We start from the raw sequence: 15072 nt of genomic DNA on the forward strand, positions 1-15072 counted from the left end.
TTGATACTAATAATTCATAAGCATATAAATTTTGTTAACAAAAAATGTCATTTACACACTACATTTATTAACGACATACGAACACGTTAATTAATGCAACAATAAAACATAACTTAATGTGTTGGAAGAAATACGGAGGGCCGACCCGTATTAATAAAATATAGAAATCGTTCACCAACTGTCAGTTTTTAGTAAAATACTGTATTTATACACTCCGAGGACGTACGCTTGTGTAAAAACACACACGTTCATAGAGCTGAGCGGAGAATTTGATTTATATTACTATCGAGTAACAACAATCGATACGAAGTAGGATCCAAGTAGGATTATATGCCTTCTACAAAGGTACGAGGGAGCTCTGTGACCGCACGGGTCGCTCGGGCGGCGCACGCCAGGCGAAACTAGTCGAGTTTTTTCACAATGATATTTATTTCGTTTTATAATTCGATATGGGATCGGAATACCGATTATTGGAACCGTCCGAGTCGTAACAGGTAGACTCGCATTTCAAAATCTAATATTAATAGGCCATAAAATATATATACAAAGTTTGAATATTATACATTTCGACGTTTTTGTGTCTAAATCGTTAATGGCTGGTCATTATGTATTTTCGTGAATGACTTTAATATATCTAACTGAACGCGGTGGTTGTAGGGTTGATGTTCACTCAGTGCATTGGAAACAATTGCCCTGAGATTAGCTGAGATTAGCAGATTGATAAACTGCGGCGTTGGGTTCCGTCACTCAACAAGTAGTATCTCGAATTCGGATGAGAGTGTGTCTTTTTATAATACACACACACTTCTGGCTTTATCCTTGGTATTAAAACCTTTTTGCACATTTTTGTAACATCTTTAATTAACATAATATTTTTGGTGAATCGAACGTGAAACATAAAGATAAATTAGCTGACTGAACTGACATTTTTATCAAAAATTGTAAGATATAGTCTTGTTAGCGCTACTGTTCTCTTATAAAAGGTTTCCTTTAGTGGTAATTATCTTGACATTAATATTTTTAGTATAAGATAATTATACCTTTAGCGCAAAAGAATATTAGATTATAAAATAAAATAATAGAAGCGCTTGTAATATTTTAATTCAAATTATAAAAATATAAAAAGACGACGAAGAAATATAGAAAGAAATCATATCAATAATTGAATAGAAGACGTAACAACAAACATCAGAAACCCATCCAGACATTAGAGCGTTTGGTTACCCACATATGAGCTGACCGTAATTTTGTAATTTAACAGTAGCGCGCCGTTTATCTGTTGAGCCGGATTCGGGTCGATCTTTTTCTTTTGTTTTTCGTTTAAATGGTCTGCTTTTTTTGCTGTATCCCGCGAGCATACAAGCAGAGGGAACGTAGGACCTAGTGTTAAGAGAAACCGTTTCCATTAAGACCCTTTCGTTCCCTACTTTTCGCCTTATTCTGGAGGCTGGAGGCATTGCTAGTTGAAATAACGAACTGCTAAAAATATTAAATATTTAATTCTTCCGAGTGGGAATCGAACCCACAACTTGTCGGGTTTACAGTCGCACGCTTGTTCATTTAATTAAATTTATTATTTAGGCAATAAATATTATTTCTCAAACACTTATAAAGAATATGATTCATTTTAAATCTCCTACTAATAAAATATAAGTAGAATATTTTTTTTATATATTATCGAGGGATTATTACTAAATTATTAGGGTAAGCTTACCCAACATTTTCGAGGTGGCATAAATACTTAGACTTATTTTTGACGATAAGCATACCTCCTTTCTATTTATAGTATTATTAATTACAAGCCATATATGTATGGATTAACGTTATAAAGCATGAGATTAGTACCGTGTCATATGATAACACCCAAGTCCGACCCACCGCGTTGATGTACGCAGCAAATATGAATGATTTAATATGAAAATTAGTGAATATATTTTTCTTTTTTCAGTAGGTACATAAGATTTTCAAATATATGAATTTAATTATTTTCTTTACAGTGTTATATTTTTTTACGTATAAAAATAACACCGTTCCCCACTTTCCGCCAAATTCTGGAAACATTGCGTGTTGAGTGGCGGAACTCAACGACGCTCAACGCCACGACGGCCTCTAACTATCTTCCTTTTTAAAAATAACTAACAGCATTAATCCTACCCAGTACCGGCATCACTTACACGTGTAAGTAACCTAGTCCCTCGTCTAATAATAGCTATATGACTTATTAATTACAAATAAAATACGCACGCTTAATTGAAACGTGGACGATAACACGAGGTCACACACACAAGAAAGTTACTTTATTAAATATCTAAACGAGATAACATTCTAAGAAATATCAACAAAACGAACTTAAATTCACTAATTGCAGCCAAAAATGCCTATCGCTCACTAACTAAAAAGGACATGCTATCTACATGTGAGAATTCATTGAATATTTTCGTACAGTAATTAACTTTATTCCAAATTGACGATAACATGTTATTAATTTTGTGTTATATTTATACCCTTTTTTAGCAGTGTAGCTAGAGCGAATCTAATATTAAGAGTCAAGACACTCCGTTCCCCACGCACCATCCAATTTCCGAGACATTGCGTATTGAACGGAAAAACTGACCGCCGCGTTTAATCTTACTATATGTATATTACCGGAGCGGGGTTAGTGATAATTAATTCCCCCGAGTGGGAATCAAGTCAAAACGTTGTCGCGCCACGAAGGCCTTACTCTTATTTGTTTACAACAACATATACACATATAAAATCATGGCCGTTGAATGTTTGTATTTCAATTTTAAACCTATCGCCACAAATTGACATGCATAATGTAATGCGTCTAAATAACAAGGTCAGACGGCGCCAGCGCTGCCCCCGTGCCCAAAGACGACGACAATTACACGCAATAAACATGAGCTGCGGGTCAATTAACTAAGAAACATTAGTATCAGCACCGATTTAGTTACGTACGACATTACCATATAAGTATAGCTAGTTAGCAAGTCCTACAAACAATGATAACAAATCGAGAACGGAGAACTACAAAAAGATAATCAAAACCGAATATAATCGATTGTTAACGGAGCAACATGGAAAAATTAAACGACACTTTTTGGTGGACAAAACACCAACGCTATAAATCGGTCGAGTCGACACAAAAACACGACCAAAAAGAGTTAAGCGTTCGGGAGATGTTCGAATACAGATTACTGGGCGCAGGTGTTAAATAAAAATAATAAAATCCGACGCGGAGCACGTAAAAAGAGGAGTGCACACGGCCGCGCGGCGCCGACCGACAAAAAACGACTTGTACCCCATCGAGTTAACCAAAGCCCGAGCACGCCTCGCCGTTCGCCATTCAGAGTCAATCCGCAACGTCGGCGACTATTTTCATACCTTATAAGCTTCATATCTACAACCGCTCACCTCCTTAATAGGATATCAAATTATCAAGATTCTATAAAATCTTAAATGGATAGGTGGGAAACTGTTGCTAGCGTATGAGCTCATACTCATACCCACCCTAGCAGCAGTTTAGGTGCACTCGAAATGTCCGAGAAAAATATTTAAAATGAGGAATGAAAATGATGCAACGTGAACACAACAGCCGGTGCAGCGCACAAACGACAATTAGGAAAGGCAATCCCTCTTCGCACGTACGAACAAATTGCAGGGAATAGTCGAGCGATTCAGAAAGAAATTTAACATTCGCTGCACGCACAAGTACGATATGAAATTTGTATCGTGTCAGTTCGCTTGTAGGATAAACTCTACATAATCATTTCGAGGAATGAATAGAATATGAAGAAGAAATATTTTGATATACTTCGAAACGTACACGTATACTAAAAGTTGTTGCTCGAAAAGATGAAAGGAATATTGTATAAACACTGAACCACATAACAGAGTATGGACTTGGTGTTTTTGTAGGGCTGTAACCCTTCAAACAGCGACGGAAAGGGGCCATTAAGTAGAGCTTAACATCGTAGACATTCATGGGAGATCCTTAAATAAATACTTTTAAACGAGCCCTGTGTTATATTGAACCCATCTAATTAGAATGAATAAATAAGGATTATCTTAGGATCTTGATGTACGGCATACGATCTTAAATGTGGAAACAAATCTGCCCATTCCTTCGTTGATGACTACGTCATTTAAAATAGGCTTTATCTTTATTTCTTCATCAGAAAATTCCTCAAGTAAACCGCACCTATAATAAAACGTACGTTCACACTCTCATCGTTCTAACTAGATTTCTGTTCAGAAATTGTAGTAAAATTCTTATTAAAATATAGCTAAGCCTATATACAGATTAATATTATACTATTTGCCTATGTTTTAAGCAAACAAATTTAACAAACTTATAATTTCATTTGCGCTGATAAATAACATTTACATACATTGTTTTGCCTATCAATTAATCGAGGTACTTAATCGTAGACTGTAATCGTAATAAATGATACTTTTGAACGCACGCCCACATTTCCTGTGCTTGGATTTAATTCAGATAGCACGGAACTAAACACAATGTTTATTGTATATCAGAAAAACAAACGTTTTACGACTGTAAGTTATAACTCTTTACTAATTTTCATTTTCCCTTACTTTTAACCACAAAATGTAACAAGATGTTATCAAAATCGTGTTTTAATCTTAAACTATAATGAACAATGCCACAAGTATTCAAATGACGCAACAGCGACTTACGAATAAATCGCATACATCACCAATCCGGACGCAAAATATCCAGCAAACATGAGTAATGTTTTTCAAAATTCGTTAGGAAGTCCGAGCGGAATGCGATACGATGTTTATAATTTTGAAGCGGGCACGTTGTTACAAATAACTCATTTTAGAGGGCTAACGCCCTAGATTGTGAGCTTGAAACAATACATTCTTAGTATTTTGTATTAGGGTCGTCGACACGTAAACATACGTGAATTTGTACGCTACAAACGAGTGTGAGTCGCACTCGTATATATATTCGAGATATATATGAAAATAACACATTCCTATCCTATATATTTTCTAATCAAATTCGTATTATCTTCGGTGCCGTAGGATTGAAGATAAAGTAACACCAAGAAAGAAGTAATATATTTGTTTCATTAGGTCTTTTTGTATCTACCAATAACAAATGAATCTTGGAGATATTAAGGTATCATTATATAAGGAAGATATGCAAAGTGGATATAATAAATTTGATATACGTATACATTTTGATACCTTAATTAATTTTAACGATACAAAATATTTAAACATTATTATGTCTTTATTATACTCAATTGGTAGATGGTAGATTTTTAACATTCTTAAATTAGTTAACACTACACAAATATTAGATATAGTAATCACATCCAACCGCTGCAAGCCTAAGCTCGAGTTCCTTAAGGAACACCCTCGTCGTCGTCACCACATACAGCCACATGGTGCTTACGATTCTTAGTACCAGAGTACCCTCATCCTTGCCCACCCAACATCACTGTAAAAGTCAGTAGGGCTAGTGGGCATTAACCTCACCTTCGAAAAAAAAGGTAACCACAAGCAATATGACAAGTCATCTACTTTAAGTACCATCTATCGCATGACATCGTCCTCCTCCATTTCAAAGGGCCATTAGCCGGAGATCGTCGGATATTGGTCGATCAGTATCGATTTACAATAGAAAAAAACTTTGTATTGTCATTTGAATGAACATGACTGAAGGTCTCTTGAAGGAATTCATAAACTAAAGTACTTGCCATGCGAGGATCAATATAATAAAGAAGTACCTAGTACTAACATAAAGATAGCGAATAAATGTTAAAAAGGTTAATGTAAAAAAGGTAGGACTTTTAATTTTTTTTTAGTTTGACAGCAGTGTAGACAAACGAAACTTAGTGTTAAGACATTCCTTTTTCCACCGTATAATTTTCATTTTTCGTAGAGGACCTGAACGCCGCTTTTTATTTGGTACCAACATCAGCAGTTAGAAGCAGCAATTTGAAACTAGAAAAATCTTATTTTATTATTAAAACAACATATCATTAACAAAAAACAGAAGATGCCACCAAAATGCGTTGTCAATATAAAGAACATGATTAAGCTTTTCTTATAAGACAACGGTCATGGTGCTACCGAAGATGACTGGACACAGTAATAATCTAATATGTACTTATCTCTTATAAGATCTATAAAATCCTATAATATAATAATTGATATAAAAGTAAAATTTTATATTATTAATCATTATTAATCAATGTCCTCATTATAAACTTTTGAACAGCAAACCAAAGTCAAAAACTCCAAGAACAACAATATATAAATTTACAAGAGAAACGCTGAAAAATACAAAACATTAAAAAAAACAAGAAAAATCACCACAATCTGGCGTCGAAGGTATTACAATTACACGAACACATTACCGACAGTTTCCAATTCGTCCCGCCGAAGTAAACGACCATTGAGAATGGTTATATTATCCCAGCCTAATTGTCTGCACGATTGCCTCAATCAGTTTTTATTTGAAAGTGATTTTCTCGCGCCTCGCAGGACTCTTGTTAAAGTTATTTTCGAGTCAGATGCAAGGGCTGATAGAGGTTTGATTTTTAATAGCAGGCGGAGCGAACTAGTGTTAGGACACTCCGTTCCCCAGGCACCGCATATTTTTGAAGACAGTGCGTGAACGCCACTTTGTCTGATATCTAGAGTAGGATTATAAAAATATTACATTCCCAAGTGAGAATCACACCCAAAACCGTCTCGTTTAAAATCAGATGTTTAAAGAAATGGGCCAAAAATAGGGAAAAGGCTTCTTAACACTGTGAAAGCAGGCAGGAAGACCTGCCTTCCCCACTAAATAAAAAACCCACGCATACATTTCCTTTAGTATAAGAAATAGTCATCATAATCTAAATATCTTTATTTGTATTTATCAATTTGGTTATTTAAAAAAAAAGTCAGCTTCACGCTGTATCCCGCATGTGGCAGGGTAGGCAGAGGGAGCTGTTGAGACACTCCGCTCTTCGTCGAATTCTGAAGTTATTAGATGGTTTTTTAAATAACGTTATAATAGATAATAATAATATTACGCTGTCACAATGATTAATTAATGAAATTGTAGCCTATATTATATAGGCCTATATAGGCCTAGCCTTTTTAATTTATTAGACTAATTAGAATCTAATAACATTATATTATTGGTTAAAATGACATTTATGTAGGTAATTTATATTGAAAAAAAAAAAAAAACTTTAAGACGTTGAGTTCTGCCACTTATTGGACGGGAAACGTGGAACGGAGTGTCTTAACAGCTTTACATTAGGTTTTCTCTAATAATCTTCGTTTACTTTCCGCAATAAATTCATATACCTTATTGCAAAATATAATTAAAGAATAACATTATCATTTCCATTGGCATCACGGAGCGTGGGACGCCATGAGGACGCTATCTAGTCATTTTTCATCCTACGCACTGAAAACCAACTAATGAGATGTTCTGTGTGGCTTTACAATAGCCTATATACGATATTATCTGTCTTTATTGATTGATCCTATGGATATACATTCATTTCAGTTACTTCTGACATTACATTGTGAATGAATAAATAAAATATAATAAATTAATAAGCGTCAACGATATCTTGCCATATTTTATAATGTAGGTAACTAAAAATAATTTAATTTCTTCGGTCTATGTTAATAAACAGTAGGGTTGAGTTACGTCCCGTTGTTGCATGGCGAAACTCAAACTTGCTCTTTATTTTATCAGTCTTTGAAGAAGACAAAGTGTTTTCCCTCGTATAACGCCGCCTTACGCGGGAGATGCGTGAAGTTATAAAAAAACGTAGACGGGAAAAAATGTCCGACAAATTCTTTAAACTTTGGTTTCAGAACCTTTTGTAGTATAAAACTTGTGGTCATTTAAATTCAAAAACATATCTAACGAAATGATCATTTTAAGACGTTTATCAAAATAGTAGGTAGGTAATGTTATATCTCCTTTTCTCCGAAAAGTACATATTTTTTAAATGAGATATAAATATTAGATATAAAATAGAAAGATTGTCGTAACGTTTCAATGTGTCTGTACTGGTAATACATTCAATTTGTATATATATAGATTTAGACTATTTTTTAATCTTTTAATTTAACCATCTTCGTACTGCTGTATCCATTATTATATAAACTAAAAGAATAAACACTAAATAACATAAGATTATATAAAATAAAGGCCTATGTAAGGTGTAGGAGACGTGTAGGAACAATAGTACAATCACTTCAGGTTGAAGAGCGAGCATTGTCGCGCGGTGTCGGCGCGAGCCTGACGCGGAATAAACGAAAACCACTTGTTTAGGGTTATAACCCACACAAAAATATTTTGAATATATTTTTCAACATGTATTCTTCTTTTCTTTTATATTTATACTATTAGTAAAAACGATTCATTCATAAACTCCAATAACACAATCAAAACTTTATAAAACACAATGATTCACGAAATATTTAGTTAAAAATAAACAATGGACTAAATAAGACGTTACGCTTTATAATATTATTCAACAAACAACTCGAACGTTTATAAATAGCTTCGACTAATTACGATGTAAGCACTGAGATTATAGAGCTGAAAAGTTTGTTTGATTGAACGAACTAGTCTCAGGAACTACTGGGTTGATTTGAAAAAATATTTTTGCGTTGGAAGGTGAATTTATGAAGGAAGATTATTAAAGGCTATATTACATTAAGTTAATCGTTTCGATGTAACCTACTTTTTAAAAATAGCATTATACACTTAGTAAATATAACATTTTAAGCACGCAGCGTTGGCAACCCTAAACGCATGCTATTGTTATTACAAAATGACCCATCTCAATGTCGAACGATTCCCCGAATCAAGTCCTCTCTCGCCTTCGAGAGAGGCGACCATGAAATATACAATGTTGGACAAAAATAAATATTGAATAAAAAAATATATTTAGCTACTTTTTATTTTATTGAACGTACCTAATAGTTGTTAGAATTTAATTATAGCATCTCACAATAACGACTACACAGAATATAGCTTAATTTACACTTAGGAAAGAAAAATAATTTAGTAGATGGTTACATAAGTAAAAAAGGACTTTCAAAGTTTTACACGAAAAAATATTTCTTAAAGAAGAATGCTCTTTTTGTATCCCATTTGAAAATTGATAAAACGCGGCTGGACCTTGTTATATCATTCTTTAAATAAGAAAAATTATGTAATACTAAGCTCTGTCTGAGATGCAATGTGCAAGTGATAACAAGTAACGTTTGAAGAGAACAACAAGATTATCCGCTGAAAACCAAACAGCATACCCACTCTACACTTAACATATAACCTAAGCTCCTTTGAACATAAAAGCTTATTTCTGACACCCCAAATGAAACATGGCGGGTCGCGTACGCTCGCGCGCATCGGTTAATACAAGTTGAGGCCGAATTCCGGATTCGTTACGTACGTCGAGATTAAAGGAAAATCCACATTAAAATCCTTAAATATTCTAAAATTAGATGCTGTTATTAAAATGTGTTAACTGTTACATTATTATCACATTTGGTGTAAGAGATATATATCGTTTTCAAATTATATTTTAGGGAAACAATTATTATTAAAAATACTTTTCGACTTTTATGTCTTTGAACTGATTGAGCATTATTCAAAAAGTTATTTAAGAAAATTAAATTAATTTCAAATTAATCAAAATAACCTACATAGTACATAGTAATAAGATACCTATGTCTTAAAAACTACTAGGTAGTTAAACCAATTTTAATTAAACTTGGATGATTCCCAAAGTTGGAAATAATGGAATATCATTTAAAAGATAAGGAATTCTTGATCTCAATATGGCTTGTGTAGTAAATATATGTATATTTCAGGATTGTGATAGGGAAACACCTATAGGTTTTGATTTTTATAATGGTACACACGTAAATATACATAAATTTACTTGAGTGTAAATTCTAAGCTTAACTCCCTTGGAAGCCCAATGTCACAATCATACTCAAATATTAGTTGATTCTAATAATATGTATATCACAAACACAAATAGTATGTCACAGACACAACTTTACAAATAAAATAATATAAAAAGTCTATCTACTCCTGAAGTTTTAACAAAATAACTCAAAGTACTAAACAGTTACCAAAAATGTGGGTTTGAGTCCTGCTATATTCAAATTTGTATGTTTTTGAAGAAAATATTTTTTTCCTTATTAGTATCACCTTGATATAGCAATACAATTATAAATATATCAATAATAAATAGGAAGTGTTTAGATACAATTATGTAAATATTTTATAATCTATAATTACTATTTGCCTTTACAATATAAACAATTTACACACTTTTAATGTTTTTATATATTTTACTATAAGACATATAAAATGCAACTTTTAAATAAATAAATATTATGTTTCTACTCATACTAGTAAGTACTAGTATTATTACCAGAATAAAAACAGTTATTTTAAAAAACTATAATAACTGGTTAAATATATTTGGAAATCCATAGTTAGTGCTTAGAAGTATTATTTTATTATATCCAAATTATACAAAATCTTGACATAACTTGTAGAATGTTTCATTTGGATGTATAAGGCATATAATTGTGTAAAAGTGGGACAAACATCCATCCTTATAAACTGTCAACCTTTATAATATTTTCAATAGGAAAGGATTCTATTAAAATCACCAGTTAAAATGTTATAATTGTTATCGCTAACTTACACCAATGTAACATGGAAAGAAACTATTAATTCATAATAAAAATATAAACAATGTTAATAGGTAATCCAAAAATTTATATAGTGTTGATTAGTGACAGAAATTAGTTCCTTATATAGAAAATATTGTCAAAAATTAAATATTTAATTAAAAAATACATTTAAATTAAACTCTTGCCTTGCTCTTGCAAATGTCTTTTTACTGACATCTGTTGATAAAAGCACAAACTAAACACTTGGATTTTAATTATTTTTTTCAATACTTTACGAATAATAATTTACGTTTAAACATATAATATTAAACGTAATATTTTTAAAAGTGAATCTATTTACACTATGTGCTTAAAGTCAAATAAGACTAAAAACAAAATATATATTATCTCTACGAAACAGATGCACTATTTACCATAGAACACGACATTTCTATCTACTTTATCATATATAATAATACAATAGCTTCATTATAGTTATAAATTATTATTCATACTATATTATTGGAGTAATGAATTCCATGTTTTGATCGAAAAAGACAACTTAATCATCTGTTATCTCCTATGGAATGTCAATGACTAGACTCTTAATAATTTGTTTACCTATGCATACATTATAAAATTGTATTTTAAACACATTTTTAAGCTTGCTTACCCATTTTTGAGGAATTTGCACTAAGAAACACGATTTATCTCAAAATTTAAACACAAACACCAAAAACATCACACACGGCAGCCATTTTACTAACCTTGTAATTAATGTTGCCGCTCACTAAAATTCAAAATTATAAGTACGTTTTCGTTGCTAGATAATTTTAACTAAGAAAATATCTTTAAAATTATTTTTTTTAAATATAATTTATTTGTACTGTACGTTTAAGAGGTTAAAAGTTTGCATTTAAAATATGTTGTCAAAAATACATTTAATTAACAGATTACTTCGTTTTATGAAATGTTTTTTATAAGCTTATGAAATGTTCTGACTGTTGTACGTATTTTTATTTAAAAAATATTTAAATAATGGAAAGGCAAATATTTTAATACAATAATTATATAAAAGGATAAATTATTATTTTATTATAAGAATAATTTTTTTTTTTTTTTATCCAAATAAAACAGACTGAAGCAAAATGTTACCATAGGAATATATTGTTATTCTTTTCTTGTCAACAGCTGTCAAAAAGGTACGGATTTTGCAGAAGTGAAAAGAAATCAAATTAAATCGTATATTATTTAAAGGAAATATTATTAGTGTTATGGTGAATTAAACAGTTTAGTGTTTGTTACACCTAATTTGTTTTATATTTCAGCTTGAAAATGGTACAGCGTCTTACTTTTAGGCGACGGTTGTCGTACAACACCAAGTCAAATCAGAGGAGAATGTGAGTATAAAATGCATTTAATATACTTTAAATTTGTACGTACAAAGAGTTATAGAGCTGTACATGGGTAATTGTACAATATATTAAGCCTAGACCTTAGTCAAATAGTGCTTATAAACATAACCTAAAACTAGCGGTATTTGCTGATAACCTAAGTTTAAAAATTTAAATAGCTTATTCTATACAGTTGTTTAAGTTAATTGTTAACGTGACAAAATATACAAAATGTCCTTCATAAATAATTATGTGGGTGATATTTAAATCTGTTTGTGTGTGATACAGAATTAAATTTAGACATAATATACAAACATTTAGGGTAATTTCTCACATTTACATTATTAGGAAAAAAATGTTTTAAATTTTAACCTGAATTATCCATGTTTATTAAATAACCTACTACCAACTAACAGGAAAGTTCTTCAGTGCTCTTGAAAATCACTAACTATTGATTTCCAACTATTCACATGTTATCAAAAACCTGTATGATAATTATCTTTAGTATATATTATAATTATTTATATTTTACATAGAATAAGAGACCACTGTAGTAAAGTCTAGGACATATTTTTATTTCGTTCTCTGGTGTGGTATGTGGTAATATGTAATATCTTGAATTTAGACTGAAAGCACAAAATGGAATGTTGTGATACTTGTGAGTGTGGAGGTGTAAATAAGTGTGAAGTTGAATAAGATATACAAAGTTACAAATATTTATCATGCTACACATTTTATAATACTAGAGGACCTGTTGAATTATAAATTTTTTTACATTTCCTTAGTAACATATATCACTTAATACAAAAGTATATGTCTTTATATTGTAAATAATGTAGTGTAACATTATTTTATTGTTTTACTTCTTAGCATGACAGAAATAAATTATTTGAAAGTTAGAACCTGAAGTGTTTGCGGTTACCTAAATACATAACAAAATATTTTCATAGTTTAAGATATGAGGCCAGTCGTGTCATAGAGACACAAAGTGTGACTGTAACACTGTTTGTGGGATTAATTGCCACTCGAGGAAACAAAATATTTATTTTAATTTATATTCCCATTACTATGCTCTGATGTTGAGGCAATGCGCAGCAATGAATTCTGTCACTCAACATGCAATCCCTCCAGAGTTCGGCGGAGAGTGGGGAACGGAGTGTCTTAATACTAGTTTCCCTCTGCCTACCATGCTGTGTTTGGGGTACAGTGTGAAGCTCACTATTAAGTTATATGGAGAACAAAAAAAATGTTATAATTCTTGATGAATTACTCATTATGTGTAAAATTTTATTATTTTAGAGTTAGAACACCAGGTGGACGATTGGTCTATCAATATGTTAAGAAACCCAAGAAGATCCCAAGATGTGGTCAATGCAAGAGCAAGCTCAGAGGTATCCAACCTGCCAGACCCGCAGAACGTTCTAGACTTTGCTATCGCAAAAAGACTGTGAAGCGAGTATATGGTGGAGTTCTCTGTCACAAGTGTGTTAAACAACGCATTGTCAGAGCTTTCCTCATTGAGGAACAGAAGATTGTAAAGGTCCTTAAGGCGCAACAAGCTACTGCCAAACCCAGCAAAAAGGCCGCAAAATGAACTTTAGGGTGTAAATAAATTTATAAAAACCAGTTTCTTTTTCATTTTCTTTTGAACCTACATGGATATATGTACTTAATATAATATGAATATATTATCTCAGAATGATATTAAATAATTTTAAAGAATTATTTAATTATAAAGAAATACATTATAGTTGTGCAAATACAACTATAATGTATTTCATAAATATTTCTGATTTAATTTGACCTGTTATGATTTTAGCCCACTCTTATCAGCAGAACTGCCTTCCAATCCAATAGTTTTATATTCATTCATTGATTTAATAGTGCTTGCAGAAATCTATTTATTGGAATCGAGCAAAACAATAGTTTATAAATAATAGAAAGAAAACAACTTCTTTGTATTATAGTAAAGAAAAAAAATATGACAAGTTTTATACACTGAAAAAATACTGTTGTTCTTTTATTAGGGCGTTCCGAGCGAGCCGGTTGAGCATTAAATCACTTCGCCAATGTCACATTGAAAAAAATATGATTTAATAATAAAACAGTATGATATAATATGTAAATGAAACGTATCCTGTAATTATTTAGTAATGTTAGCTTTAACAAAGTTAAGTTTCCTCACATTTAAAAACTTACGATATAATGGGATGGGAGGATGGATTCTGATATTTTTATAAGATATTCCTTTAATTTAGTTTTAATATTTTAACTTTTTAGATGATTCATATGTTCTGGTAATTTGTTGTAAATTTCTGCTTTCCATAAATTGTAGATTGTTGTTTCTATGTGGTCTATTTCCGTATTTCCTTGTTATTTAGTCAGAAAAATAGTTTTTAATTAATAATATTTATTAGATAATCTTTTAAGTAGCGCAAAAAAATCTTACAAAATGGCTGGAAACAATCATTTTTGAAAATGAGTTAACCTTTTTTAATATTTTATAATTTGATATCATAATATTGGTAGACAATGGTATACTTACATTTTATCGTCAAATGTACATACATGTTTACAAAAATGTATGCTAAAGCGGTATTATATGTATAATATATATGGGTCATACACAAATCGCTACCTAAATGTGTACGAAAAAAAAAAGTGAAATATTTGTTCAAAATCACTCTCATTTAATTCTTATAGATTAACCTAATACAGGAAAAATATGAGACCAGATCATTATTCGTTTTCGAGAAAGATATTCGATGCATAATTTTTTTGATGACCACAGAACGGACACAGTTCTACAGAAAAGTATAAAGTATTGGTGCTACATGTATTTGTTTGGTTTCCTACTTCTAATAATAATCGTATTGATTAACAACGTCGTTGATTACGATATGACATCAATATTGTCACGAAAAAATTTAAAAAATCTAGTAAATATCAGATTAATACAGCAGATTCCTTCAGTCTTAAA

The 15072-nt window shown here is 31.4% G+C and overlaps 2 protein-coding genes across 2 annotated transcripts in view; one reads left to right on the forward strand and one right to left on the reverse strand.

Moving 5' to 3' along the window:
- The window catches only part of tkv (serine/threonine receptor kinase thickveins), an 88004-nt gene extending 76523 nt beyond the window's left edge, over positions 1–11481 (reverse strand). The window contains exon 1 of the mRNA XM_085186136.1: positions 11372–11481. Within this exon, the coding sequence (XP_085042262.1) occupies positions 11372–11375 (4 nt within the window). The 5' untranslated portion in view covers positions 11376–11481. The remainder of the gene's footprint in view (positions 1–11371) is intronic.
- Positions 11482–11815: 334 nt separating this feature from the next.
- LOC146538773 (large ribosomal subunit protein eL34-like) lies at positions 11816–13718 on the forward strand. The gene is made up of 3 exons (XM_085186142.1): positions 11816–11900; positions 12027–12098; positions 13392–13718. Exons 2-3 carry the CDS (start codon positions 12034–12036, stop codon positions 13684–13686), a joined length of 360 nt encoding a protein of 119 aa, XP_085042268.1. The 5' UTR covers positions 11816–11900; positions 12027–12033; the 3' UTR covers positions 13687–13718.
- Positions 13719–15072: the final 1354 nt, after the last annotated feature.

Source organism: Heliconius melpomene, chromosome 5, assembly GCF_056956725.1.
Source record: "Heliconius melpomene rosina isolate 202511_hmr_F chromosome 5, ASM5695672v1, whole genome shotgun sequence".
NCBI classification, from domain to species: domain Eukaryota; kingdom Metazoa; phylum Arthropoda; class Insecta; order Lepidoptera; family Nymphalidae; genus Heliconius; species Heliconius melpomene.